Source organism: Pteropus alecto, unplaced genomic scaffold (assembly GCF_000325575.1).
Source record: "Pteropus alecto unplaced genomic scaffold, ASM32557v1 scaffold114, whole genome shotgun sequence".
Classification (NCBI taxonomy): Eukaryota; Metazoa; Chordata; class Mammalia; order Chiroptera; family Pteropodidae; genus Pteropus; species Pteropus alecto.
In genome coordinates, this window is record NW_006435793.1 from 1,762,797 (window position 1) to 1,789,476 (window position 26,680).

At 33.6% G+C, this 26,680-nt stretch overlaps 1 protein-coding gene across 2 annotated transcripts in view; it reads left to right on the plus strand.

Annotated features, from left to right (window-relative positions):
* ERP44 (endoplasmic reticulum protein 44) overlaps positions 1-26,680 on the plus strand; it is a 70,565-nt gene that overhangs the window by 22,661 nt on the left and 21,224 nt on the right. Inside the window, exons 3-10 of one of the 2 annotated variants that reach the window (XM_006911531.3) lie at positions 713-752; positions 4,785-4,900; positions 17,667-17,851; positions 19,104-19,219; positions 19,722-19,779; positions 20,686-20,802; positions 24,239-24,350; positions 25,196-25,337. In XM_006911531.3, the coding sequence (XP_006911593.1) occupies positions 713-752; positions 4,785-4,900; positions 17,667-17,851; positions 19,104-19,219; positions 19,722-19,779; positions 20,686-20,802; positions 24,239-24,350; positions 25,196-25,337 (886 nt within the window). Of the gene's footprint in view, positions 1-712; positions 753-3,118; positions 3,703-4,784; positions 4,901-17,666; positions 17,852-19,103; positions 19,220-19,721; positions 19,780-20,685; positions 20,803-24,238; positions 24,351-25,195; positions 25,338-26,680 lie in introns of those variants that run through there. The other variant, XM_015589114.2, reaches the window with a different exon arrangement.

Below are 26,680 nucleotides of genomic sequence, written 5' to 3' on the forward strand. Positions count from 1 at the left end.
AAAAAAGGAAGAGAATTGAAACTTTGAAACTTACATATTATTTTCACTCCTTTAATCTTCCAAATTCTAGAATGTCTGCTTTTTATTTTTGTGAGTACTTGAGGAGTTTCTGTTTGTATTAGATTTACAGGAAAAGAACATAACTTTCTCATGTCTTCATATCCTATGCAAATGATACTAAGTTATTTTTGCAACCGAGAATAACTGTTAAGTGTATAGGAACCAGAAAAAATACATTTTACCCAAAACTATTAGTTGTAGAATACTTGTAACTAGGTGGGGCATTTTTGAGCTTAATTATACAGCTCTCTTCTGTGAAATAGGAATTACTTGCTGAGGTAATTCTCAGTTATTTATAAATAAGGAAAGTCAGATTATTAAAATCCAGATTATTTCACTTGACTTTTTATGAGAGTAGGCTATTTAGCAGCTTACTTGCCTTATCTGGGTCTGATTCCCCTTTTGTTTTATGTTCATTCCATGAAGGTATAAAGGTGGAAGCTATAGAGAAAAGAAACAAGGACTCCCACAAATTATATGTTTTCCATTCTATGTATGGGTTTTTGAGCAAGAGGTAACTTAATTGTTATTGTGTATTTTTTATGGGCCTTTACAATAAAAAAAGACCATGATGAAAACCATATCTTTTACTATGCCAAAATTATGTAAACACAAATAACTTAGGTTGTTTGGTTTTGTTTTTCAATTTCAGACAATGCTGATGTTGCTTTAGTAAATTTTTATGCTGATTGGTAAGTAATAATATTATTTTTGCGGTTTAACTTGGTAAAGGTGAATTTTTCTTTGCTAGAAAGGGGTGAGTGGAGAAGCCTTTTTCTTTTATGAGACTATTCCATACACAAAGTCAATTAAGGTTTACTCACAAATAAAGCAAGTTAATTTGAGTATCTGTGTTTTAAGAGAGAAATATACCTGATTCCCTTATACCACATCTTAAAATAAAAGTAGTTAACATAAAGACTCAAATCTCAATCTCTCAATCTCTCTCCCTCCCTCCTCCCCCCACACATGCAGTGAGTACATATTGCAGTTCTCAGTCAGTTTTTCCTGACTGAGAAAGTAGGGCAGTGTTTGGAGGTAAGGATGTGGGTGTGGCAAGTTTAGAAGGAAAAATTATGTTGAAAATTTTAAACATATACCACTAACTACTACTTCTAAGAAGTCTTTACTCCTTATCCTGTCTGAATCAGATTCTGTCTTCTGTGTTCACATAGTACCCTGTGTACTGCTTTCTTTTTCTTAACTCCATTGTTCTTTTATCTTTTTGCCCTACCAAACAAACTTTGAGGGCAGAGATAATGTCTTACTAAGTATTTCCAGCATCTAGAACAAGGGCATAATATGTAATAGATGTTAAAGAATGTGGGATGGGGACAGAAGGACGAGAGTTTCAGCTCAAGAGAAGTTTGAAACACATAATCCTTATTCCTAAACAATCTGTATCTTATTTGACCCATTTAGATTTACCACCTACTAGTTACCACTGTCCTATTTCAGGCCATAGTCCTGCAATTTACCCAGATTCCTGCAACTGCCTCCTAATTTATTTTATGTGCCTCTAGTCTTATGTGTCTCCATTCTGTTCTCTGCAAAGTAAGCCAGAGTGGTCTTTCCTAAAATGCAAAGTGGATCAGTTTACACCTCATCTTAAAACCCTTAAATGGTTTTCTGTTACTTTTAGGTAAGTCTCTCATCTGATGACCTGATCCCTTCCTACCTCTACAGCCATATCTCTTGCCTCTCTCTGTTTCCACATTCTGTTCTAGTTATACTGAATATTCTGTAGTCTTTTATCACCGGACCATTATTCATGGTATTTTCTCTGCCTGAATGGATCACTATTATCTCACCCACTTATTTACCTAGTTAAGACTTAATCATCTTTCAAGTCTTAGATTAGATGTCACTTTCTCCGAGTCACCTTCCTAGATCAATATCTCTAACCCTTCCTCTCAAGTCAGAATAGGAACCCTTTTATATTTTCTCATACACCCTAGACGCACCCAACTATAGTACTTGTGTACTATAGTTTAGTTACAGCTCCCTACTACATTGTTAGCTTTGTGAAAAGATCACACCTATCTTTTTTCAGCATAAATCCCTAAGTACTTTGCATAATACTTGGTAGATAAGTACATAATTAATATTTACTGGATGAATGATGTATAGGTATTTAAAGAACTTCAGTAAAATGTTGAAGATATACAGAGAAAATACCATTTATAAAAAATGTATAACAAAGATAACATTTTCCAAGATAAATTAGGGTTATCTAGATGTAAAAATAGACACAAAATTTGGTAGAAGATTATCTAGTCAAATTCTTTAAGAATAAAACAGATTCAGAGGAGTAAAGTATTTTCCAGGTTACAGGACAAGATTGTGGCATAGTTAAAACTAGAATGCTATTCTCTCGATTGAGGGATTTTATATGTTTTAAGAAAAATAGAATGTGCCACTGACCTTGTTACAAAAACTGAGTTGGAAATGCGGACTAATTGAAGTTATTCAGGAGAACATATACCCCAAAAATACCTTGAATTGTTCATGAATTAATACTCTTATTCAATTGAAAAAACTCAGGTAATTGGTCATAGGACATAGACTTACACTGTGGCCTCAAAGGCTAGATTCTGAGTTCCTTGTGGAGGATAATGGATGTAACAGTTTAAGAATTATGTAACAGAACTTCCTAAAAATACTGATATGCCTCAGAAGGTGGCAAACTATAGTAGGTACTTAATAATGCTGTTATGTGCCAGGCTTTTTACATATACTGTTTTTAATGCTCAGAACTACCCTGCAGGTAGGTATTATAATTTCCATTTTAGGTTGAGGAAATTGAGGCTCAGAAAGGTCATACGGCTAGTAAGTGGTGGAACTGGGATTTAAACTCAGGTATGTCTGACTCCAAAGCTTATTATTTTTCTTCACTAGGTCATATTAGTAAGTGCCCTCAAATAGTCCCTGCGAAAAGACTTTTACCTATTTGGTTGATTTGTAAAGAGTTGATTCAAGCACTAGATTGGAAGTTGGATTCAGATGACCCTTAACGTCCTTTTAATAGATTATTGCTTTTATGTTACTTTTACAAATGTAACTTTTCATATGTATGGGTACATGTGTATGAAGGTGCAGTAATATTTCAATTGAACTTTTATTTCCTCTTCCCCTTCCACTTTTTGGTATCAAAACTGATCCTATTTTAAACAAAAACTTATGCTTAAATGCTTACTGGGCAGCAAACTGGACAATTCAGAAAGAAGGAGCCCTTAATGTATGTCTTTACCTTGCTCGTAAACCAGGAGCCTGTCTACTGATTCTTTACTAGGCCATATTCTAATTCTTCAAGAAACCATTAATCCATCCCTACCCCTTCCCGCCCCTGTCCTCCAGCACTCCGTTTCCAGCAAACTGTAAGAACCCACAAACCTGTGGTCCTAGCCTCTCTAGTTCCTTCATTCTGTCAGTTTATTTATTTAACAGACATCTATTGAAATGCTTATTAGAATATGTAGTCAAATAAGACACGGTCCCTGATGTCCACAGACCCCACCCACCTATCCCAGATGGGAGAGATTTAAGAATGCTAAAAGAGGAAAGAGCCACTTGAAAGCAAGAGATTGAAGATACAGATTGTGTCTCCTTGATATATTCTAGGACATCTCCTTAGGAAGTCAGGTGAGTGGGCTAGAAGAGATATATACAAAAAGAAATAGGGAGGAAGTATAAAGTTTGCATCCTTTCACATACTTTATAATATTATTGTAGAATTATGGATAATATATATGACCTAATCACATATGCATTAAAGAGTTCACAGGCTTTATTTAAGTAAATTTCTTTGTGGAAAAGGGCTCTGGAAGCAATAGTAGCAGTTATAGTTTGTTTTTTTTTGTTAATGAATTCTCAATACCTTTCACGTGAGAATGACCATTCTAACCCATCTGGCTGGGTACTAATTCTGATTTTTCTTTCCTTTCTTATCAGGTCCCTTTAATGACCCACAGCATGTTATTTGTGAGGTGGTTGGCCTGACAATCAGAATTAGAAGTTTCAAGTTTCTGGGATATTGTGGGATTTGTGCCCCTTTTTATAAAAATAAAAAATGACAAAGGAAACGTGGACAGGAAATCTTGTTTAGGAATTTAAGATTTTTGCTCCTGTACTTAGTACATTTAATGTTTATAGCTACAAAAGCCCATTTTAACCAAGGGTAAATTCTGAGGGGAAACAGTTCATTATGTACTATATATATCCTTTCATACAAGTTATTTAATTAGTATGCTACCTTGCTTATGAGATTTGATTGAATTAACAGGTGAATTGGTCTAATATTTGCAATGAACTTACCATTTTAAAGATTTTGCACAGTAGTCTAAAATATGTTCACTATTTAGAGAAAGCTTATTTCTTTTATAAATGCCCAAGTCTCAGTAGTTGCAAGTCCAAGTAGATTCCTCTTAGAGGGCTTATTTCAGGCTTGTTTCATGGAGTTTGTGAGAGATCCTTATCTGTGTGCTTCGTAATATTGGCCATTTTCCTAAGGGTAAAAAAAAAATCTTTTAATTATTTCTGTAGTCTTTGAATTCAAAATTATCTTCATCTCCAGTGAATGACATTAGGATTCATGACTAAATTAACTATGTGATTGTCTCAAAAGCTGTGTGTTGTACATATGCTAATATCAATGGATAATAACTGAAATAAGATTTTATTGCTTCTACTTTTCAGTTTTAATTGATAACCTTCTCTGTGCATAGGTGTCGTTTCAGCCAGATGTTGCATCCAATTTTTGAGGAAGCTTCCAATGTCATTAAGGAAGAATATCCAAATGAAAATCAAGTAGTGTTCGCCAGAGTTGATTGTGATCAGCACTGTGAGTACCTCAGGAGGAAGTCTGGGAGAAACTGCCCTATCCCCAAACCCCCCATAATTCTTTTTTAAAAAATGCTCTGCTTAAGTGGAGAATAAATCAAAAAGGTACCAGTGACCTGCTCAAAATGTTAATATTTAATCTTTATGTTCTTAAATACTACTTCTCAGTGTGAAGGGTTTTAAGTTTTTTATTTTTTCATTAAAATATAGTAGGGCAAGCATACAGGTAGTAAATCATAACAGCAATGTTTTCTACCAAAGCAAGTTCCAAAATTAATAAATAAAATTTAAATGTAGTTTTGGGCGGGGGCGGGGGGAAGGGATTTCTATTAGTTTTAGAATCATGCAAAAATACCATTTGTAGTCATGTCAAATAGTCTCAGATTTTTGTGTGTTCCTGTTATTTAAAAGATTCTATTAAGATTGGCTTAGATTATTTTTGAGGTGTAAATAGCTCTAGTTACTGATTATATTATTGCGAATGTTGAGAAACTTAGGTTAGACTCACTTAAAATCTAATCTCTTGGATTTCACTTGTCCCAGCAGAGCATTCTCTATAAAACCTTCATGGTTTTCCCTATACATGACAGATTTCTTTAACTTGAGCTAGTGAGCTTTGCAGTGGTGTTTCCGCCTGAGTGTTCCTGTTACACTTGAACTTTCCTCTTTCATAGTACCACTCTTACTGCACTTTGTAGTTTTGGTTTATTGTATCTTAGTTGTCTCACCAGTTGAAATGTCAGTTCTTCGAAGGCAGGAACTTCTTTTCTTTGTTTTTGGTTCTTTTGTTTTAATCCTTTTTAAGCGGGGACCAAACTCATTAATCTCTGAATCTCAAGAGTCTGACAGTTTCTGGGAGACAGAGACTGCTCATTCAAAGCCTGTTGCATTGAATTATTGGTAAATTGGCCTGAATATAGATCTCTTCTGTTCTGCAAATGTCCTATCCTTTACACTTAACCTGAAAGAATTTGTGTGTGTGTGTGTGTGTGTGTGTGTGTGTGTGTGTGTGTGTGTGTATATGCGTATACACTAACTATTCATTTTACTGATGAAATAAAGTGGCTTAATGAATGTCTCCTACAGCTTAATGTCTAGTCAAGCCAGATTTAGAATGCAAATCTCCTGACCAAATGCTTTCACAGACCTACAGGAAGTCTTCACTTAGTGTCATTGATAGGTTCAGTGACTTTAAGTGAAAGGATATATGGTGAAACATAAGCTAGTTGATATAAATAAGAGTTAAGTTCCTAAGGCATCTCATCAACATTATAATGAAACAACATTGAACATAATGACGTTATTTGAGGACCTGCTGTATTTGCTTCTTTTTTGTTCAATTGAACAGACATTTTGGGATTTACTGATAAAGCCCTGTGCTAGACAGAAACAGCAAACAGCAAAGCATTTCAAAAGCTTACAAGCCATACCCCACATTTCTGTCTAGTGAGATTCATAACTAGATAGGATGAAGGGAGCAATAAAAGTTTTTTAGTACAAGCATGGCCTGCATTTCCACTCTGCTTTCTGGATCTTTCCTCCCACCTTTATTGACAGAGAACATGATGTTTTTGATGTAGGCTCTCATTTCAAATCTTTCTGTTCTTTGTATATTTAGACATTACAGTGCAGACAGCAGTCCTTACTCTGAATTTAGACCATAAAATCTGAAATGATTCTCAGGCTTACAATAATTGGAAAGAAAAATTAACTATTTTGCCTTAAATATAATTTATTCTATCTTTTAAAAAGATCAATGTACTTTTTAAATAAATCTGACATCATTGCTAGTAATCAAGTTCTCTTTTAATGGGAATAAATAGCCATAGTTCCTTTTTGATCCACCAGAGAGATCTATAAAATTAGTTTTTTACTAATGACAGTTATATCTCAGATATTGTGTATCCTCTCTAAATATTTATTCTCTTCTGTGTAATTCTTCACTTTTTAAAAGTAACATTATGAAATCCTGTTGATGATTAACTCACATTCTCTACTCTCTGTAGAGATTGTAAGATATACTGTACTTTGGGTAACCCTTTATGTGCCAGCTGGACTGTAGAGGTTTTGAGCTGGAGGGACCTGAAGAATCCTGCAGTCTGGAGAGGAATGCCTGTTAGGCAGATTGTTCTTTGGTAGGATTTGATTTTTTAAAAAAAGATTTATTGAGATATCATTGACATATAATAAATAACACAAGTATAAATTATACAGTTTAATGTTTTGAAGCGTGTACACCCATGAAACCATCACCACAATCAAGATAACAACATACAGTCATCTCCCAAATTTTCCTTGTGCTCCTTTGTGGTTCCTCTCTCCATCCATCAATCCTCAGGAGACCATGGAACTGCTTTCTATTACTATAGATTAGTTTGCATTTTCTAGGATTTTATGTAAGTGGAATCATACATTATGTGTTCTTTGTGTATGAATTTGTCTTTTTTTTTTTTTTTTTTTTTTTTTTTTTTTTGGTAACTCAGCTTGGTTATTTTGAGATTGTTGCACATGTCATTCCTTTTTATTTATTGAGTGGCATTCCATTGTATGGCTATATACCACAGTTTCTTTAACTATTCACCTATTCATAGACATTTGAGTTGTTTCCAGTTTTGGGTTATTACATATAAGCTGCTATGAACATACATAAATATGCTTTCATTTATCTTGGACAAATACTTGAGTCATATGGTAGGTTTATGGTTATCTTTTAAAAAAACTGCCAAACTATTTTCCAAAGTATTTGTATTATTTTACATATCTACTATCAGTGTCTGAGCATTCCAGTTTTGCTATATTCTTACCAATATTCAGTAAGATCAGTATATTAAATTTAACATATCTGTTAAATTATTAACAGGTATAATTTCTTACAGCAATTTTTTATTGGATTTTGAGAGCTCTTTATATATTATGAATACAAATTCTTTTTCAAATGTGTAATTGCAAATATTTTCTCCTGTTACACTCTAAGAATGTCTTCAATTGTGGTAAAATACACAGAACACAAAATTTATAATCCACTATTTTTAAATGTACAGTTTAGCAGCATTAAGTATATTCATGCTGTGGTCTCCAGAAGTTCATCTTGCCAAACTGAAATACTATACACATTAAGCAAAAACTTCCTACTTTCCCCTCCCCCATCACTTGGCAACCATCATTTTACTTTCTGTTTCTATCAATTTGACTACTCTAGACACCTTACATAAGCAGAATCATACAGTATGTGTCTTTTTGTGACTGGCTTATTTTACCTAGCATAATGTCTTCAAGGTTCATCCATGTTGTAGCATGTGTCAGAATTTCCTTCCATTTTAAGGCTGAATAATATTCCATGATATATATATGCCACATTTTGTTTATCCATTCATCTGTCTCTGGATGCTTGGGTTACTTCCAACTCTTGGCTATCATGAATAATGCTGCTATGAACATGGGTATATACAAATATCTTTAAGATTCTGCTTTCAACTTTTTTGGATACATGCACACACAGAAGTAGAATCGCTGGATCATATTTTAATTTTATTTTTTTAATTTTTGAGTAGCTACCATACTGTTTTCCATAGCAGCTGTACCAATTTTACTCCAGGTACAAGGATCCCAATTTCATCATATCCTCACCAACACTTGTTATTTTCTGTTTTTGTGATAATAGCCATTCTAAAAGGTGTGAAGTACTACCTTATCATTGTTTTGATTTTCATTTCCCTAATGATTAGTAATGTTTAGCATCTTTTCATGTGCTTCTTGCCATTTGTATATTTTCTTTGGAGAAATATCTGTTTGAGGTCTTTGCCCATTTTTAAATCAGGATATTTTGTTGTTGAATCATAAGAGTTCTCTATATTTTCTGGATATTAACTCCTTCTCAGATATATGATTTGCAAATATTTTCTCCCATTCTATACATTCTCTTTTTACTCTGTTTGTCCTTTGCACAGAAGTTTTAAATTTTGATGTTCAATTTATCTGTTATTACATTTGTTGCTTGGGTTTTTGTATCATATCCAAGAAATCACTGCAAATCCAATGTCATGAAACTTCTCTTCTGTTTTTTTCTTAGAGTATTATAATTTAGGTATAGTATGTATAGTTTAGGTCTTTATCTGTTTTTAGTTATTTTTTTACATGATTCAAGATAAGGATCTGATGTCATTTTTTTCTCATGTGGACATCCAGCTCTTCTAATACATATGTTGATGAAACTATTCTTTTCTCATTGAATGGTGTTGACATCGTTGCCAAAAATCAAGGGTTTATTTCAGGACTCCCTGCTCTGTTCCATTGGTCTATATGTCTTTCTGTATGCCAGTACCACACTGTTTTAATTACTGTAATTTTATAATTATATAATTTGAAGTCAGAAAGTGTGAGACCTCCAATTTTGTTCAAAGAGTGTCTTTAGAAGGGTATACTTAATTTTGAGGAAGTCCAATTTATCCTTTTTTAAAACAGATTTTGATTTCGATGCTGTATCTAAGAAATCTTTGCGTCACCCAAGATCACAAAGATTTTCTGCTATGTTTTCTTTCATAAATTTTATAGTGTGAAGTTTTACATTTAGGCCTGTGATCCATTTGGAGTTAATTTTTACATGTGGCACAATGTATGGATTGTTCATTTTTTGCGTATAATTATCAAGCTGTTCTGACATTATTTGTTGAAAAAACTGTCCTTCACTAAGTTACTTTGTATCTCTGTCAAAATCAACTGACCATATATATGTGGATCTATTTCTAGACTCTGTAGTCTGTACTATTGACCTATTTAGTTGGCATTTCTCAGTTTGTCTATGTTCACAACAGTACCATACTAACAGATTACTGTAGCTTTATAATTAGTTTTGAAGTCTGTAGCGTAAAATTTTCATCTTTGTACTTTTTTGGAAGTGGTTTGGCTGTTCTAGTTGCTTTGGATTTCTGTATGAATTTTAGAATCACCTTTTAATTTTTAACCAAAGGGTAGGGGGAAGGAGTGCTGAGATTTTAATTGAGATTACTTTGAATATTTAGACCAATTTGTGGAGCATCGTCATTTTAATAATATTGAATCTTCCAATCCATGAACATTGTATATCTCCCCATTTATTTGTCTTTTTAGTTTTTCTCAGCAATATTTTGCAGTTTTAAGCAGTTTTTCAGCCTACGTCTTTCACATCTTTGTCAGATTTATCCGTAGATATTTTTTGATGCTATTGTAAATGATATTTTTTAAATAAGCTTTTTATTGCTTACAATAAAAGTTACAAAGATAATACAGAGAGTTTCCTTATACTTCTTACCCAGTATACCGTAATTTTGACATCTTATATTACCATGGTATGCTTGTCAAAACTAAGAAACTAACACTGGTACATTACTATGAACTAAATTATAGACTTTATTCAGATTTTGTTAGTTGTTCCATTCGTGCCCTTTTTCTGTTTATCCGGATATTTGTTTAGTCATCAGGTCTGCTCAGTTACCTGTCCATTTCTCATTCTTTCCTTTTTTTTCACAACTTTGACAGTTTTGAGGTGTATTGGTCAGGTATTTTGTAGAATGTCCTCATTTGGGGTTTGTCTGGGGTTTTTTCTTAGATCTTATTCATCTTTTGTGAGATCTATCCTTAAGTATTTCTTATTTTTTGATGCTATTATAAATAGCATTGATTTTTTTTCTAATTTTAATTTCTGGTAGTTTGGTACTACTACATAGAACTACAATTGATTTCTGTATATTGATCTTGTATATTGGTATTTATTAGTTCTAATAAGTTTTATGTAGATCTCATAGGATTTTCTACTTAGCTTTGTTGTATGCAAATAAAAGTTTTACTTCAGTGGTCTATATTTCCTTAACAGTATTCTTTCCAGCCAAGAGTACCTACTTGCTGCTTTAGAATTAGTTTCTGTCAGGCGGAAAATCTGTAATACTTCCTAGCAAAGGCAGAAGGTAACCTGAGAATCAAGATACCCACAGATGTCTCATTCTTATTAATCACCTGTCTAGCATTGTGGCAGCCTGCTCTATTCTGCCTGCTAATACTTTAGTCAGTTTGCCTCACTTCTGACTCACTGTAACACCCAGACCTTCCATTCAAAGTAATAGTATTATTTCTTGGGGAAAAATCTTTTATACAGTTTCTAGTCAAATTGCTAGGGAAAACTACTGTTTATGTTATGTAGTGTTTACTTAGATTTGGGCATGTTTTACATGTATTATTTTCAGTTATGTTTGCCACAACCCCTTGAGTTAAATAGTATTAGTATTATTCATTCATTCAACAAAATTTTTATATGCCTACCCTTTGTAATGCGGTGTGGTAGGTTCCAAAGATAAAGCAATGAACCAAACACACCCAGAAAGGTAAGAGCAATAAATACCCAATTGCTCATTGTGATAACTGCTCTGAAGGGAAGGTTTTGTGTGCTGTGAGATAGTAATATGAGTCTAACTTAATCTGGGGAAATAGAGAAGTCCTCACCAGAAAGAAGAGTAGGAATTTTTAAAGGGAAGAAGAGTGTTTTAGACAAAAGGAAGAGTAGGTGTGCAGTTTCTGAGGTAAAAATGAACATTGGACTTTCACAGAGCTGGAGTATATTATCATTTTGCAGATGATGACACTGAATGAAAGCCTTAGAGAAGCCGAATGATTTGCCAAGGTTACATAGTAAATGAAGAGAGCTAGATTGTACATAGCTTTTACCAGGTAACTACTATGTTTTGAAGGTCAAAAAAAGTAATTTAAATTGAATTTCTTATAGAAACTGAGAATGCACCCAATTTCTATTTAAAGATGACTGAAATTGTCTGTTATGAATTATATAATAGTCTGTTTAAATGATCTATAATGGGATAATGTATTAACAAAAATATAATTCACTCGTATGTGGTATTATTGTTTTTATACTGTGTGGCCCAGCCCCCTACTAAAGTAGAATCCTTCGTTTTAGTACCAGAAGCCCACTATTTACTAAGTCATATACAGTGGGGCAAGTTACTTAACACAAATCACTCAACTTGATTCAGCACCCACCATATGAATGTGTGTGTGTGTAGCAAGAAAGAGAAATGTGGTAACCAAATGTTGTAAAATGTTAAATCTGGGTGAACTTACACGGGCATTCATTACATTACTTTTTCATCTTTCTGTAAGTTTGAATATTTTCAAAATAAAAAGTTGGTATAAAAAGTCACTGAACCTATATTTCTCTTTGGTTACTTCAGAGTTTTTAAGAAAATGTATGTAAAAGAAGCCTGAAATCCGCACGTGCAAGTGTACTGTGATATTATTAATTATAATTTCTGTTTACTTTAACTGATAAAAGACCTTCAACAGAATTATTGAATTTTAAAAAGAATATTCTTGAATAGACTTTTACTGGCATTTTGAGGAATACTTAGAGCCACTTGATCGCTTTTGGAAACTGACCTAGAGTTCTCTTTTGCTGTCTCAATTTTTCAGTGAAAACCTCCCATGAGCAGGTATGATAATTGAGGCCATTTTGTTGGTCATGAAATCACCTTCTTTCATGAGATGCCATCTCTTGGACGTTAGCATCTCTGCCTTACCACTGGGTGTTATGGAAGGCAAATGTGCCTTTTTTGAATATTCTGCCATTACCAAGTAGAATTTATTGCCAGAAATACAAAGATGGCCTAGTATTAGGAAATAGAATAAATCCTGTCAGTAGCTGAAATAAGGAAAACGAGCTTATTCTGTCAGTAAATACTGAAAGACGTGTATAGGTTCTTAAAAGAAATTAATGTAGCAAAATGTATGAACCTTTGCTGGCATTGAATTTTTAAAATCTTTTAACGACTATTACTTCATAATGAGTGCAAGTTTGAGTTGAGGTGTGACATCTGAATTTAGTTATGAAATCTGTCTATCTTAGCAACAAATCTTGTATATTGTCTTGCATTTGGAAATTTCTGCCAATGCTGTGTTAGTTTTTTTCTTTATTAGCCCTGTTTAAGAATTTAAGATCAGGTGAGACCATAAAGTCAAGAAACAAACAGCATAATTATATAACAATACAAAAATGTAATGGCACTAATTTTCATAAAACATTTCAAGTGAGTATTTTCAAAGTAGGCCCTCTGGGTGGTGTTGTATGTTTCTTAGACTTTGTTGGGAATTCTTTTGAAGCTGTCCTCTATGCCAGTTTACTAGGTGATCAGGAAAACCCATCTCAGTCCATAATTACAGGAGACCCTTTAGTTTGCTGCCCACATTTCCTTCTATCTCCCTCTCTTGAACCTAGCAGCATCCTGTGGAGTGCTTTCTATCCTACCTTACCTCATTTCTTTATGCCTTTCATAGGACTTTCTTTGTTGAGAGGTTCAGGTAAATAGGCTAAGAACTTGGAACTGGAGAAAGAAAGAAGGCAAGAGTGGATATAATAGGCTAATTTCACCTAGTCGGCCCTTTTGTTTCTGTGTATGAGCTGGATGCAGCAGCTTTTACTCCCTCCTCCACCCACCCTCACCCCACCCACCAAAAAAGTTAGAAACTGTAGAAAGACAATTTTGAACACAGACTGACACTGGAGTGTCATCAGGAAGCATCCAACAGTTTAAACTTAGGTATATTTTTGAAATCCCAGTGTAAAGCTTGTAGCTTGAATAACCCTCACCTAGTAGTAAAATTTAGTTTACTTCCTAAGACTCTAAATTCTCTATTTATTGTATTTAATGTCAAGAACAAAGTAAGAGAAGTAGAAGGAAGAGAAAAAGGGAAAGTAAGTCAGGGCAATTAAAGAGACAATCAAGAGAGAATATTGAAGACAACCTCTTCCCACTGCTCAGAGGGCATTTATGTGATGGCAGCAGAGCAGGCATCCTCACTCATCCTGCAGAGGACTGGGATGTCGGGTTTCATATTTGTCACAGATCTGACAATTGCCCTTCTAGATTCTTCCATCTGGAGGACCCATAAGAGAAATCTCTGCATGTCTCGTGAAGATATATTTCTGTTCACATTATAGAAGGTTCCTCTTATATTATACTTAGGGAATCTAAACTTACACATCTTTTGTGTACATATATATTAAGAGTTTTAAGAATTTCCTTTGAGAGTCTGGTCTGTGGAAACGATTAGAAGTAGTAACAGCAGCAGTAGTAATGTTATTGATAATCATAATGATGAAATGTAAACTCTGTAAGAGCAGGGACCTTATCTTTTTACCCCTCTATCCTTAACACTGGATTGGTGCCTAGCACATACTAAGTGTTCAATTATAGTTGTTGAATAGACGGATGGACAAATGAGTAATAAATAGTAGCCAGCATTTATAAACTGTTAGTTTTGTAGACTCTACTCTAAGTTATTTCATTATTTCCCAATAATACAATAAAGTGTATTCTGCAGTATTTCATCAAATCTAAGTTGTCAGTGATTATAAGTCACTTTTATCTGTAACTGAAAAAACATAAAACTGAACTACAATACAATGCTTTATCACTTAAAATTTTTTATGTCTATTGTAAGAACTATTTGGACTTAGATACAGATTTTTTGTCATATCATTAATATGTGATAAAAGAAAAATAAATTTGTTCAAATAATCCTGAAATAGTTTCACATTCAGAATCTTACTCTTGTGCATCACTTTCCAATTCTGTTATTGATTTTTGAGTTTTTCCACACAATATCAGCTTCTGTGCCATTAAAGGTGTTGGTAATGCTCTTGATCAAAGAGTGTTTACTCTTCTAGGATTTTCTTCCAAATTGCTAATACCCAAGCAAGTATTGATGCAGGCATTTTACTTTTGTCTAACCTTAGTTTATTTTTTCTAAATTGAAATTTCTCTGCTAGTTAAGCAACTTTTATTCAGTTAGCAAATATAACCAAAATGTTAATAGTGGTTTCCCCCTGTGGTTGTTGGATTACAAATGGTTCTTATTTTCTTATTTGTAATTCTGTGTTTTCCAAAATTTCTACATACACATAAAATTAAAACTTACCCTTGCTTCAACTATGGATCATGATCTCATTTTATCTCATCTTCTGCAGCCTTCTCATTTGGGGAGTTTGGGAGTAGAATTCATCACTCTCCCTGGTGGATATACTACCTTAGATGAAGAAGTCCCATCAGTCTGCCCCTGGTGGGTCCGGGTTCTCTGCTGACCTCCAGTGGCTATAGGCTGTATGGCAAGAGTTATTCATAAATGATTTGCTTGTTAGAGCAGAACATTCAGACTCCTAGCAGAACATTCAGACTCCTAGCATTTTTAGGAAAGTACTTTGTAATTGTCCTTGAATTAGGCAAGCACATGCTCTCAGACACCACAGTTACTCTCTCACCTATCTGCTAACTTGAACTTTCCACATTGTAAATTGAGCTTTTATAAGAGGTATGTATAAATGAGGCATTAAGAGCAAGAAAATAACTGTAGATAACAATATTGTATTAAAAACTTCAAGCTTGCTAAGAGACTAGATCTTAATTATTCCCACTGCAAAAAAAGAAATAATAATTAATGGAAGTGATATAAGTGCTAGGTAATGCTACAATGACAATCATATTGCAATACTGCCATATATAAATGTATCAAACCAACATATCGTACATCTTAAACGTATACAGTGTTATATGTCAAATATATTTCAATTAAAAAGTTTAAAAGAAAGGAATAAAGAAATATACAGTAAAGAGTTCATGTACATAACACAACTTGGATGTGCAGCCTTAACCTAAGTCCCGAGTAACTGCTACTCTTTCTTTGTAATTGTTCTGTTTAGGATTTTATTTTGTTGTTGTGTTTTTGTTTTGATTTTTTTTCCTCATTGTGAGGAGGGCATAGTTTAGGAATGGAAAAAGGTACATAGGCAGCAGTGGTCTTTATCCTGGAACCATAAGAACAGTGAGACCTTCCTGTTGAAATCATTTACCTCTTTGTACTGTCTGCTATGAATCACAGCAGAGAGGGACACTACTGTAAAGACAAGAGCATGAGGCAGTTTCTCTATTTGGAGTTCTGCTGGACATTAGTGAGGCAGGCAGGCAGGCAGAACCCATCAAAGCGTATAAGTGACCAGTAAAGCAAAGGTACATGCTAATTTTCCAATCAGTTAGCTATTAACCTTCTGAAATTTATAATTCCTTTGACATCCATTTTAACATTTGATCCATCCAGTTAATAAAAAAAATTATTATACCCCTTAAGTCATTCTTTGTTATATTGTAAAAATGTCACATTATAATTATCTTAAAATCATTTTTGACCAAAGCTTGTAAAAAGTCACCTTTATGAGATTATTGATCAATGTAATTTTAAGGTTTTTGCTTCTTAATAATTAAAAGCCACCTCATTATGCAGCACACCTGCTGTCATGATGTTGTTTGAGAATTAAGCATGTATTTCCCAGTAGTCTTCAAGTATTATTTAATATTTTTCTATCCATAACTACAATTTTAAGGCATCTTTAGGTCGTAATGTTTAAATTTGTAGACAGACTTGTTATTTCTGCCAGGACTATTGCAGTAGCTTCCCTACTAGACTCCCTCTAGTATAGTTGTTTCTACCATCAGATCTCCTAACATAAAACAAAATTGCAGTTATGTTTCTTTTGTTTTTATTTTATAACTACTAGAATAATGGAGGCAGGGTTAGAGAATTTTCGTAAGTGTGTGTGTGTGTGCGCGCGTGTGTGCATGTGTGCATGCGCCGCCATTTTAGAATTCTCTGTTTGCTCAGTTAAAAACAATTGCAGCCGTCTTAGGCGGGCGTGTGTGCATGTGTGCGTGCGCGCGTGTGTGCATGTGTGCATGCACCACCATTTTAGAATTCTCTCGGTTTGCTCAGTTAAAAACAATTGCAGCCGTCTTAGGCCACTTCAATGCTCTCTCAGGTCAGCTTCATTCTAAAAATTCAGTGTCATTCTTATACATGACATTTGAGCTTTTCCAGTGTCTAGAAAACATTGATTTCTCCCATTTGCTGTTATTTCTACTAAAAATAACAGCACAAAAATTTAAAGGTTCATTTATTCCAATTGAGTCTATATCTTAGTAATTGTGATTCTTGAAAATTGAGATCATGATTTAGATTCTTACTTTGAGACTATAAACATGATTTTTAATGATTGAATCAAATCTTTGCTGCCTATGAATATATTCATTTGTCATAATAAAAGCATTTTATTTATTTTTTAGTGTAAACTGCCAAGTTCGGGGTTTTATTGTATTAGTTTACACAAAATTTGCATTTGGGATTATAATTCTTCTAGCAAATAATCTAATATTTTTAGCTTTTGAGAGTGGTTTTAATTAAAATTTAATTTTCTTTTATTAAATGCTGTCAGAGAATCTGATAGTATAAAGTGACTTGAATGACTTTTCAAAATTGAAATTTTGCTCATTTTAATATTCTTTTCTAGAATATATCTATAATAATGTTTACCTACATTTATTAAGAGTTTACTGTGTCATGCATTTGTATTATCTCATTTAGTCCTTAAAACAACCCTACGTGATAGAAATTATTATCCTTAACAGATGAGAAACTAAGGCATAGGTAGTTGATGCAACTTAAGAGTTTACACAGCCAGTAAAGAGCAAATTTGGGATTTAAACCAGGCAATGTATGTCCTGAGCCTGGCCTCTTAACCAATATGAACTCATCCTAATTATTATTATTTTTTTGTCTAACACTGAAAAATTATTGAACCAAAATGTTCTCACTGAATATTTGTAAGATTTTGTACTGTTGGGCTAATGGGTTCACCCATACCAAGTATAAGGGTGAAGTTAATTTTTTCTTCATTCTTTTAGCTGATATAGCCCAGAGATATAGGATAAGCAAATACCCAACCCTCAAATTGTTTCGTAATGGGATGATGATGAAGAGAGAATACAGGGGTCAGCGATCAGTGAAAGCACTTGCAGATTACATCAGGCAACAAAAAAGTGACCCTGTTCAAGAACTTCATGATTTAGCAGAAATCACCACTCTTGATGTAAGTTATTAACTTTTGCTGGATCAAATGAACATTGCCTGTTTAATTAATGTAAACAAATTCTTACGTAATCCAAGAATCTGGACATTTTCTTATAGTTTATGGTAATGGGTCTGACACAAACAGACTTAGCAAGTTGAATTTTTCTTGAATTATTTCTCAAGGGAAATGCTAATGTATTACTGACCCTTTGGATAAAATATATAGCATACAGTAAAGTTGCACTAATTTGAATTAATTGAGGACAAAAGGTAGTCTAAATTATGAAGAAATAGATGTTAACATCAGGCATACACAATCAAAGTTTCTATATTTGCCTTAGTGGAGAACCTCTAGGTATCTGCTCTAATTACTCCTGTATCATCTCTTCAATATATGTTTTAATGTCCTCTGAAATAGCTCCCCTAATTATCTTAGCAAACCCTTGTCTTTGTATGCTAAGCAGTATTTTAAAAAAATTGAGTTTGGGCTTTAGATTGTCATTGTCAGGTTTGAGATTTTATTTTTACCCTACTTACAAGCTAGTAAGTTATCTAGTTAGTTTCATGGAAGTTATCAGAAGACACAAGTCTCCGGGGTTAGAGACAAAGGACTTTTGCTCACATCACAGCCAACTGTGTGAGCATGTTTGTATTTGTTTCTTTGCTCCCCAAGACTTATGGATGTTACACATAGGTCTCAGATGGATGTCTGCATATGCAGTGATTGTGTTACAGGAGGGGAACTCTGGACTCTGAGAACTTCTATGTCTGAGCTAGCAGTAAGCCTTATCTCTGGTGGGGGAGATTATCTCATACCTCAGTGTTGCTAGCTGCAAGTACAACCCTGAGAAATGGCCTGGATAAGAAGTGGTCAGGGTCTTACATTTTAGGTATACCTAGATATCTAGGGAGTATGAGGCCATAGAGAGTTCTACCTACAGTCACATGTTATGAATTGATGTACTATTTTAACTTATTTTAGAATTAGTCACCTTATTTAGGAAAAGACTTTCATTGATGAAAGTTATCTGTTTCTTGAAATCTTAAAATAAAATGCTTGAAGGAAATGTTCATAAGTTATTAGAGTGTAGTTAAGATTACTTTCAATCCAATGTAATCTTTAATAGTTTTTGACTCAATGTTAAAAGCAAAAAATAGGTATTTATAGACATACTTCATTGGGAGATAATTGAACAATAGGTGGATAAATGAAATAACATGTTTACAAAACTATATATGTTTGTAAAATAATTAAATACTTTATTTTACAGCGCAGCAAAAGAAATATCATTGGCTATTTTGCACAAAAGGATTCAGAAGAGTATAGAGTTTTTGAAAGAGTAGCCAGTATTTTGCATGATGATTGTGCCTTTCTTGCTGCATTTGGGTAAGTGTCTTAATTAAGAGAGTGGGAATGGGAGTGGGTTCGTTTGGCTGCTATATTAAAGTAAAAAGTAGAGAATTTATTGTTGAGTCTTATGTAAAAGCAAATAATATTTTTTGTGATGTTGGCCTTTGTACCTACATCAGTGACTTTGATCCCCAGTTTACTGGAGACAGTCTGGGGTCAAAAATAGCTTTTTAGTGCTAAAACTGCCAATCTAACTTTATAAAATACTGAGTCACAAAAATAGCTAACTAAAATTTTTCTTTAAAAAAACCTGCATTGTATTAAATTTTTAAATACATTTTTATTTAATAAATTTTTTTAAATGTGCTTTTGCTGGTATGGCATAGTCTTATAAGTAGGAAAGTTGATTGTCAAGTATATAGTTCAAATATATATTTCATACATTACAAAACAACTAGCCAATTCTGCTTCATTCAGGTACATTACTACTATTATTTTTCTTAAAAAAATATTATTACTACTTCTGTCTTCCTATTAGGACTGTTTCAAAACCAGAAAGATACAGTGGAGACAACATAATCTACAAACCACCAGGGGTAAGTTGCTCTTTCTTAAATTATAAAATATAATTTAAATATATGAAATGACTGATGGTCTTTAATTGCAATTTTTCGCACACAGAAAAATAGAAATCTATAGACATTTTTCCAGTTGATGATATTCATTTTAGTGTTGTTTGCAGTGTTTTGGCACACTGAGGTTTTTAATTTTTATATAATATCAACGAGTTTTTGCTTAGAAAGCTCATTCCCTATTCCAAATTCAGATAGGTATTTGCCTATATTTTCTGCAAGGGCAGTTCATTAGTAAGAGCTTACATAGTGTGACCTTCTCTAGATAATCAGAATCCAGTACGGTGTCTCACAATGTAGTTATAGTTTGGTTAAGAGCACGGGCCCTGGAATAAGACTGAGTTTTAATGTCACACCTGGCACTTTCCTAGGTGTATAACTCGGGGAAAGTTTCTTAGCCTCTCTGTGCTTCAGTTTGTTCATTAGTAAAAATAACTATGATACTAATAGTACTTGTTTTATGGGGAGGTGTCAAGGAGTGAGTCAACACATGTAAAGTGCTTACAACAGTGCATAGACACAGTAAGTTTACTCAGTTAATATTGGCTGGTACTTTTATCATTTTAGGCACTTCATAAATATTGATTTGAGTCTATGCGGAAACAGATTCTATAAGGAATTAATGTTAGAGGTAGCCACACCTTAAATTTGTATAGTGTCTTGTATTTTTCAAGTATTTTTCACTGGAAGTTTCCAAATTTTCTTCTAACATCTTCAACTCTAAGGGATATCTAAATTAATTCATTTGGATAATTCTTTTTCACAATGCCTCCCTGCTTTTGGGCTTATAGATGGTTTTAGGAATGCCATTTCAATAAGACAGGTTAGATTTGTTTAATTTTTTTTTTTTTTTTTCTGTTTTTGTAATAGCATTCTGCTCCAGATATAGTCTACTTGGGATCTATGACAAATTTTGATGGGACTTACAATTGGATTCAAGATAAATGCGTTCCTCTTGTTCGAGAAATAACATTTGAAAATGGAGAGGTATGGGCTTTTCAATGTGTGTTATTTTTAATTCAGATTTCTGAAAGAGCAAACTTCCTCTACACATCTTACTATTTTATCACAGACTTATCAGTTGTAAAAATAATACAGTGAACATAACTACATCATAGTTATTTCTGTAATACAGACCAGTGGTTCTTATCTTTGTTGTCCCAAGACCACTCTGTTGCATTTCCTGCAATAGCAGTGGTTCATTACAGTCTGAAAAATGAATTTGAGAATGCCTATCAGGTAATCCTGATAGCGACCTGTGGTTGAAGATCCTTGTTTAAGGGAATGTCCTTTAGAAACAATGCTCTGGAGATTTTAGTTACAATTAATTACATACAATGAATAATCCTTTGCCGTAAAAAGGTTTTTCTGATTCCTATCTAGCCTAAAAGAATGAAGTTATGAAAACATTTATCAGTTTTCATGTACCTGACCATAGTGATCCCATGTGCCTGTAATAAAGAACATCCAAACTCTTAGAACTCCTACAAAAACAAAACACAAAAACCTAAGAAGTTGGAGGAGCAAGTACAAAGGGCTATGTCTTTGAGGTACCTCTCTCTGTCCTTTATTATGTTTGAAACTTATCTTTCATTTCATTTTACTCCACTTTTAAAACCCACAGTCAAAGAATGCACTTTTTAAGAAACATTTTAAGTGTAATTTTCAAAAATCTTTTTATATGCATATATTCTTCAAAGAATTATAATAAGTGCATAGCTCAGATTTTAAATATACAGCTCAAGAAATTATTACATAGTAAACACACCCATATAATCACCAACTAGTCAGAGGTTGGCAATTATATAAAGGAATCAGATAATAAATATTTTAGGCTTTGCAGTTCATATAGTCTGTCAAAACTACTCAGCTTTGCAGTTGTGGCACAAAAGCATTCATAGACAACACGTAAATAAGTGAGGTGGTATTCCAGTAAAGCTTGCTTGTGTGTGTTTTTCTTAGTTTATCAAATGAACATCCTTGCTACTTTTCTCAGTTCTCTAGGCTTCAGGTATGCTTAGCTGAATTACCTACATTTTTATTGTATTAGCTCACTTAGTCCTCAGAGATTTAGAAAAATTTAGTAACTTGTCATAATTATATACCTGCTTTGTCAGTTCTTACAGGAATAGTTTCAAAAATAGAGTTTAAAGTTATAGACTAGAAAATTTTAATAAAACAGTAGTTCCAACTCCCCATACATAAATCATTTAAATTATGAGGAAACCTATAAATCTGGTTGTTTAGATATCGCTCTCCATAATCTTTTAATACCTCTTGGTAGAGAGTATGTTGGTGTGGACAGAGGTAAACTTGGAAGCCCAAGCAGCAGAAAGTACCAGCTACTTTGTTAATGTATGTAAGTTAGTTTAGCGAATAGACATTTTCAAACTACTAATCTGCTTATTATTTTTCTCCTGACAGTTGTTAGTTCATCCATACTTTTGTTTAATAAACTAATGTTTGTTTTTACTTTTAACTTGGTAGCTCTTAAATTTTCTGAGATGACCGCTGAGTCTTCTTTCCCAATGGGTACTTACTTATTCAGCAACATCTGTATCATTTATTCTGTCATAGGTTGATTACACATTATTGTGTACAGAAATCTTTGAGCAAAAGGGAATAAGATTCTCTGGGTTACCAGTCCAGTAGTTCACATGTACAGATAATGTAATATAAAGACATGCCCCATGCCACATGAAGGGTACTGAGAAAATGTTCTGCGAATTCAGAGGAGAGAATTCACATTTTCACCTTTGGCAGAAATGGGGTAGAATCAGGGATGGTTTTCTAGAAGAGGCATTCCAGCACTAAAACAAAAGGGCCAAAATAGAAGTATACTGAAGTACTAATAGAAATAAGGAAGTAAGAGGAGGAAACTGCATTAATATTGAGTATTGAAGGTATTGATTAGACTTTGAAATGGAAATATTAAGGAAACAATTGGAAATCTAGACTTGGATTCTGAACTGGAACTGGGCAGAGAAGTACAGATAAGAGGCCAATTAGAAGTGGTGATTCAGATTGTTGAACAAGTTGAAGTTGCCAGGTTAGAACACAGAAGTCCAAAGACAGAACCATGGGGAGTAGTAGCAGTGCATGAGGAAAAGAAAAAATGTTAGCCCAGGCGATAAAAAGTGAGGAAGAAGAAACTATATCAGCTCACAAAAGATCAATGTGATGCCAGAGGTTGTGGGGAGGGAGACAAGGAGTAACTACTAATGAGTATGGAGTTACTTTTCGGAGTGATGAAGATGATCTGGAACTAGGTAGTATTGATGTTTGCAAACCTTGTAGATATAATAAAACCCACCAAATCGTACACCTTAAAATGGTGAATTTCATGGTATGTGAATTATATCTCAATTTTAAAAAAGGTAAATGTGACAAGAAGCTTAATAATTTATTCTGTATGTGAGTGTAGCAGGCTTAAGCATGGAAATAAGAACCAGAAGAAAACTTTTCCCTTACAAGATAGGTTTCAGTTTCAGTGATTTTTAAGGATAAAGGACTTTGAGCTTTCTGCCGAGGCAGTTCTTAAATTACAAAGAGACATGCAAAAGGATAGTTGATGGAAATAACTTTATTATTAGGCCCTTTTTGGACTTTTTCTTATGAATTAGAACTTAGTATTTGTCAGAGAGAATAAATGATTAAAATCCATCTACTCATCACATTTCTCTTGTATATTCTCCAGTAACAATAATAAAAAATTTTAAAGTACTTTATAATTTTCAAGGTGTTTTTGTGTGTGTGTGTGCATGTGTATGTATATACAAGGTATATACATACAAACATACACAGAGTGGCAGGTCTTTGTTCATAGTGTTGAATACTGTGAATTGGTTGAAAACTGGTTATAGTATGGGGTTTTTGTTATTTGCTCTGAATCAAACGCTTTTCTGCTTTGGATAGGTCTCATGTTAAGTTTTTGCAGTAAACTTTAATATAAACGTAAGTTTGCAAATTAGATTTATTTGCTGCTGGTACACTCAGTTTTTCAGTGTTATCTGTGAAGACAGTTTACTCTACCCTAAAATCTATGCGGGGAAGACATGTTTACCCCCACCCTAAAATCAACATCTTGATAAAGAACCAGCAGTTTCTCCTTTAGTCAACTCATTTTTCAAGTGTCATGACTTTATTCAGTACTAGCTAACACACCAGCCAAAGTGGTTACTTTAAGAAAGATCAGTTCCTGCAATAGTGCAAGACTTGTGGGTCTTCTGAGTGCTTGGGTATTTCAGGTGGAAGGAATGAGTTCCCCTTCTTCCTTTAAGGATAATGTTTATTTACACCTCTTCCCTGGGATGTTGCAACTGTTGCATGTTATATGGTTTGAGTTCTGAATTGTTCCTACCAGAAAATAGCTAGAACTGAATGGAGAGGCCTAATAATTCTCACGGAATACTTCTCTGTACAGGAATTGACAGAAGAAGGACTGCCTTTTCTAATACTGTTTCATATGAAAGAAGATACAGAAAGTTTAGAAATATTCCAGAATGAAGTAGCCCGACAATTAATAAGTGAAAAAGGTAGACGGATTAAGGTGTTTATTTACATCCTTTCTCTTTGTATCTTTCTTTTTTCCCCTCCCCTTTCCCCATTACAGCCCTTGAATTTACATGTAAACATAGGGGTGGGAGGCATTAGTAGAGAGATAATATGAAATAGTGGCTATTTTTTTTAAACCATGGCTGTTTTAGCTCCCTAAAATCAAATAATCCCTAAAATCAAACAGCATGAAAAGTGAGGCCATGGGTGGGCACTGTTAGTTTTGACACTTTCTTCCAGTATCTTAATACTTGTCTGGTCCCTTTCTAATAGATAGTCTCAAACATATTGCTGGGAGAACTTACACAGTGATTAACATTTATTTCTAAATGAAAGAAACTGTGGACTTTCCAAAGCATCAGAAAACAATCTGAGGAATCATTAACTTTCCTTTTGTAGTTAGTCACTTGTTAATTATTTTGGGGATTGAATTGGATTAAAAATCAACCAGTAGGAACTGGAAGGACATCCCTGGTGAAATGAAGATGGTCCCATGAGAATAGTTCAGATGTCAGTTTTAGAACTCACCCCTAAGAACTGGGTAGTCCACAGAGTAGAGGAGTGCCTGTTTAAGGAAAATAACAAATTCGCTGTAGCATTTAAATTCAGGTTGAGTTTATATAATTTCTAAGAAAATTACACTCTCTGCCCTAAGAGTGAAAATCTTAACCTCTTTTAAGTGTAATATTTAGGTTTTAGTTTTTGTAATCCATATTACTCTAAAGCATGTTGGTTTTTTTTTAGTATATCACTTTGTACGATATTTGCAATCTTATGAGAATACAATTAAGAAAATTCTAATCTCCAAATTCTATTTCTTTTAAAGGTACAATAAACTTTTTACATGCGGACTGTGACAAATTTAGACATCCTCTTCTGCACATACAGAAAACTCCAGCAGATTGCCCTGTAATAGCTATTGACAGCTTTAGGCATATGTATGTATTTGGAGACTTCAGGGATGTGTTGTAAGTATTCATTTTGGTTATTTTAAATTATTAATATGTCTCAAAATGAACTGAATACAATTGTTTGAATATTCTAAATCTTATGGTAAAACAGTAATATTTTGTTATTTGGATAGAAAAGGTTGGTTTTTTTTACCCCACTCCAAAACGTGTTATAGTTGACTATGAGAATTATTAGATCTCCTTATAGAAATGCCAGTATTAGGTGATCCTAATGCTTGGAAATTAATCTCTGAAAGAAAATTCTTGACCTTTGAGAAATTAGTTCTGAATTGAGTTTGGTCTTTGTCAGCACATCAAGATAAGTAGAATGTAATCCTAGGCCAGGATAGAGAAAATTGGTAATATTGCTGCTCATTTGTGACTGTGTCTAGCAAGAATATTAGTAGTATTTAAGACCCAGAAGATGGCTATGACTAGGCATTTCTAAGGGCATACAGCTATGAACTTTTGTAAGAACAGAAAAGCCTTCTGACTATGCTCAGCTATTCATAGTATTAATAAACATATAATACTATGTTTATAATACTACCACAGATACTAAATTTTTATCAGTTTCTGAGATGTCAAATACAATGGTAAAAAATAGAGATGTTCATATATAAAAATTTTAAGCAATACTAGTATTAATTCAAATTGGACCTTCTCTTTTTGAAATTTATTTAAATACCTTTTTTATGTTCAAAGATTAAATTGCAGTTGGATGATTTGAAGTCCTATTGCAGAATGAATTATCTCACTCACAGTTCAGTAGAGATGTGGTTGTTTGATAGGAGATTCTCAGTCCTAACATATATATAGGGGGCCTAGAATTGAGTCCTGCCCTAGGCAAGTCACTTAACTTCTCTGTTCTTGTTTCTTTACATTTAAAATATGGTTGATGGTACATATGTGATTGTTATAAAAATTAATGAGAGATGATGGTTGTGTTCTAACACATAAAGTACTAACAAACAGTTGTATTTACTTTACCTATACTCAGAAGAATGCTATTTAGCCTATTAACTTAGTAAATATTCATCCAGGTGTTCTGTATGACAGTCACTATGTAATAATAAGCCAGTGTTTTAAAGTTTACTAAGATTAGATCCCTGCCCTCAAAGAACTCACAACCAAATAGAGAAAGGAAACAAACAGGGTAACAGGCAATTGTTTTATGATGTGATAAGTACTCTGACAGAGTTCAGAAAAGAGGTACCTGATCCAAGGTTTCTGGAGATGTTGATACCTAAGGTAGGTCCTAAAGTTCTACAGAAGTTTATCATGCACAGGTGAGGAGGAGAGCTTGGAGAAAGGGCACATTGGAAAAAACAAGTATAAGGGGCTGCTGGCCGAATATGAGT